This window comes from Oncorhynchus mykiss, chromosome 6 (assembly GCF_057628025.1).
Source record: "Oncorhynchus mykiss isolate SJ-2025 chromosome 6, ASM5762802v1, whole genome shotgun sequence".
In the NCBI taxonomy this organism is placed as follows: domain Eukaryota; kingdom Metazoa; phylum Chordata; class Actinopteri; order Salmoniformes; family Salmonidae; genus Oncorhynchus; species Oncorhynchus mykiss.
The window spans coordinates 9,090,506-9,093,167 of NC_143027.1; the positions used below are offsets into that span (position 1 = coordinate 9,090,506).

Sequence of the window (2,662 nt, forward strand, 5' to 3'; positions counted from 1 at the left end):
TATAATCATCCTGATTTTGACATTATCAGTTAGTGGTGGGATATAATCATCCTGATTTTGATGTCATCAGTTAGTGGTGGGATATAATCATCCTGATTTTGATGTCATCAGTTAGTGGTGGGATATAATCATCCTGATTTTGATGTCATCAGTTAGTGGTGGGATATAATCATCCTGATTTTGATGTCATCAGTTAGTGGTGGGATATAATCATCCTGATTTTGATGTCATCAGTTAGTGGTGGGATATAATCATCCTGATTTTGACGTCATCAGTTAGTGGTGGGATATAATCATCCTGATTTTGATGTCATCGGTTAGTGGTGGGATATAATCATCAATGGAGAGGTATGGCATGCCTCTTAAATCATCCTATCAACAACACAAAGCATTGGTAGGCCCTTTCATTTCATGTACCTTTAATGGATCCAGGATGGCCTCTACAATATGTATCTTGGTTTTGATCCAAGCCATGTTCTCTCACTACTATTGACTCTCTTCTTAGTGACACAAGAGGCTGGAGGTCAGACACAGCCACACCTTCGGGCAGAATGCTTCTTCATTGTATGGTACATCAAGTGGTCATCCAGGAAGGACAGGTCATCGTCAAAGGCGACTGGTCGACAGCAAGCGTGAGGTGGCGTTTCCGGCAGGAGCCTCTTGTTTTGGGTGAGGTTGTTGAGGATTTTATCGTAGTTCGTTTCCGAGTTCCTGCAAGGTCCGCTGCAGTACCGGAAGATCATTTCCTCGCTGGTTTGATAACCTAAGCCCAGGTCAGTCACATTCAGGTGGATCTGTTTGAGCAGACAGCCTTGTCCTCTGCCCCCTCTCCCTCGCCCTCTCCCTCGTCCGCTCCCAGACCTCTCCCTCTGGTCCTTTCCTCTGGTTGCTCCCTTCCCTCCTTTCCTTCTCTCTCGTTTCATTCGTATCCTTGAGCCCGTGCCCAGGTGTAGCGAGCTTTTCAGTCTACTGATGGTGACTTTGATGAAATCCACCACATCCTCAAACTGCTCTGGCTGAAGCTCAACCATGTTATCTGTCAGAGAGAGAAAATAGCAAATTAGAGTCTGCGGTGTATATAGTATGCACATCCTGAAAAGACTGGGTACATACCTCATCCGTAGCAGTATAAAACTTCTCACAGAAATTGTATATAATTTATGCACACAAAGGGGGAATTCCCATGAAACTACAATATTTTGTGTACCAATAGGCTACAAGATATGTTCTTTGAAATTATCCTACAGATGTGGTCAAATATTGTGGCAATGGAGCAGATTGTTCTGTTTTCTCTTTTCAAACTGTTTGAATGGCTATTTAGAATAATTAGCGAATTGTGCAAGGGCGTCAATATATTTGAGTGCATCTTTACATCTGACGGAGAGTCGTGTGATTTTAGAGTTATTGACTGGTCCTGTCATCTGAATGTTGGTCAGATGATAAGATACGTGCACCTAGCTGATACCTAGCTCTGGTCCAGGGTGTTAGTGCGGGAACTCAGGACCTTCAATTGGTATTTGTATTTATGTCATTGGGAATGATCTATTCTAATATTCGTGCTTCTGAAACAAATAACACTATTAAATGTGTTGTGCAAAACCAGTCTGACCAAGAGGCAAGCCTATTGCAGCCAAGTCAGTGATGTGGCCTACTTACGTAGCAAGATTTAATTCCAGAAATGAGAATGTCTGAACTTACATTGTGTTTCTACAGATCGCTCTTCCCTGTAGGCTGTTTCTGGACTTTTGGTTGAAAATATACTGAGCTGCATTGGGGGGAAGTCATGGAGACTCTCTGAAGCGCGTGTTCTTTTTGTGGACGGTCGGTTCCGGAGAGGGCTCGTGTGTACGCTGCTCAGCAGCACGAAACAGGTGGTAAAGGTGTCCCATAACTTCATTGTAGAACTTAGTCCAGTTGCGGAACCTGCCCTGGGTCAAAGAAATTCCCGTTGGAACATAAATACCGAGTAAACATTTTCCCTTGGCGATAAGCCTATGGGTGATGGTTATCCTCAATTTATATCAGGTCCATGCCAACTTTTTTTAAGATGCTGAATACAAATTAATATGTTTTAGAGTTCAATATCTAAAACCCATTGAAAGATTTAACAATTAGGATAATATAGAATTTCAATCCAATTTGACGATGACAACCTGTCCATGCGCTGCGAAGCGACCGTTTTTTTTCCCCTCAATTCCAGATGTCAGTCACTCTACTACTCTACACTTCTACAAAGTGTCCAATAATAACTGCTTGGCATAAAAAAATTAAAAAACATCAAAACTGGTTAATAAGCAAATGTGCCATGCAACAGTAAAACCGAACGTGCCATGATTGTTCGAGAACTAAGAATGGAATCAACTGGTAGCCTATGCGATGTCCAATGTGAATTATGTCCAAAGAAAAAGAAAATGCTTCATCTACACCATAGTTGTTGTTGTTTAGTACAATTCCATTTCGTTTAAGGCTTTCTCAGGGTAGGTAAACCAGTTAGTGTGAAGTAAACTAGCTTCGAGATTAGTGTTGGTGGTCCTCATTGTTCAGAAATCCGCGCAGCTCCTACTGGTCTTGGTGTCGAGGGAGTCAGCGGGTGGAGCAGATTTATACAGTGGGGTTGGGGAGTGCTGACGTCTCGCAATCCGCCCTCTCTAGTGTGCTGCTCT

The 2,662-nt window shown here is 42.7% G+C and overlaps 1 protein-coding gene across 1 annotated transcript; it reads right to left on the bottom strand.

Annotated features, from left to right (window-relative positions):
• Positions 1 to 433: 433 nt before the first annotated feature.
• On the bottom strand, positions 434 to 1,933 carry gdnfb (glial cell derived neurotrophic factor b). Its single transcript, NM_001281402.1, is given in 2 exon segments — positions 434 to 1,035; positions 1,698 to 1,933. Coding segments are annotated over 2 exon segments (711 nt in total). The 5' UTR covers positions 1,897 to 1,933; the 3' UTR covers positions 434 to 523.
• Between the last annotated feature and the right edge of the window lie 729 nt (positions 1,934 to 2,662).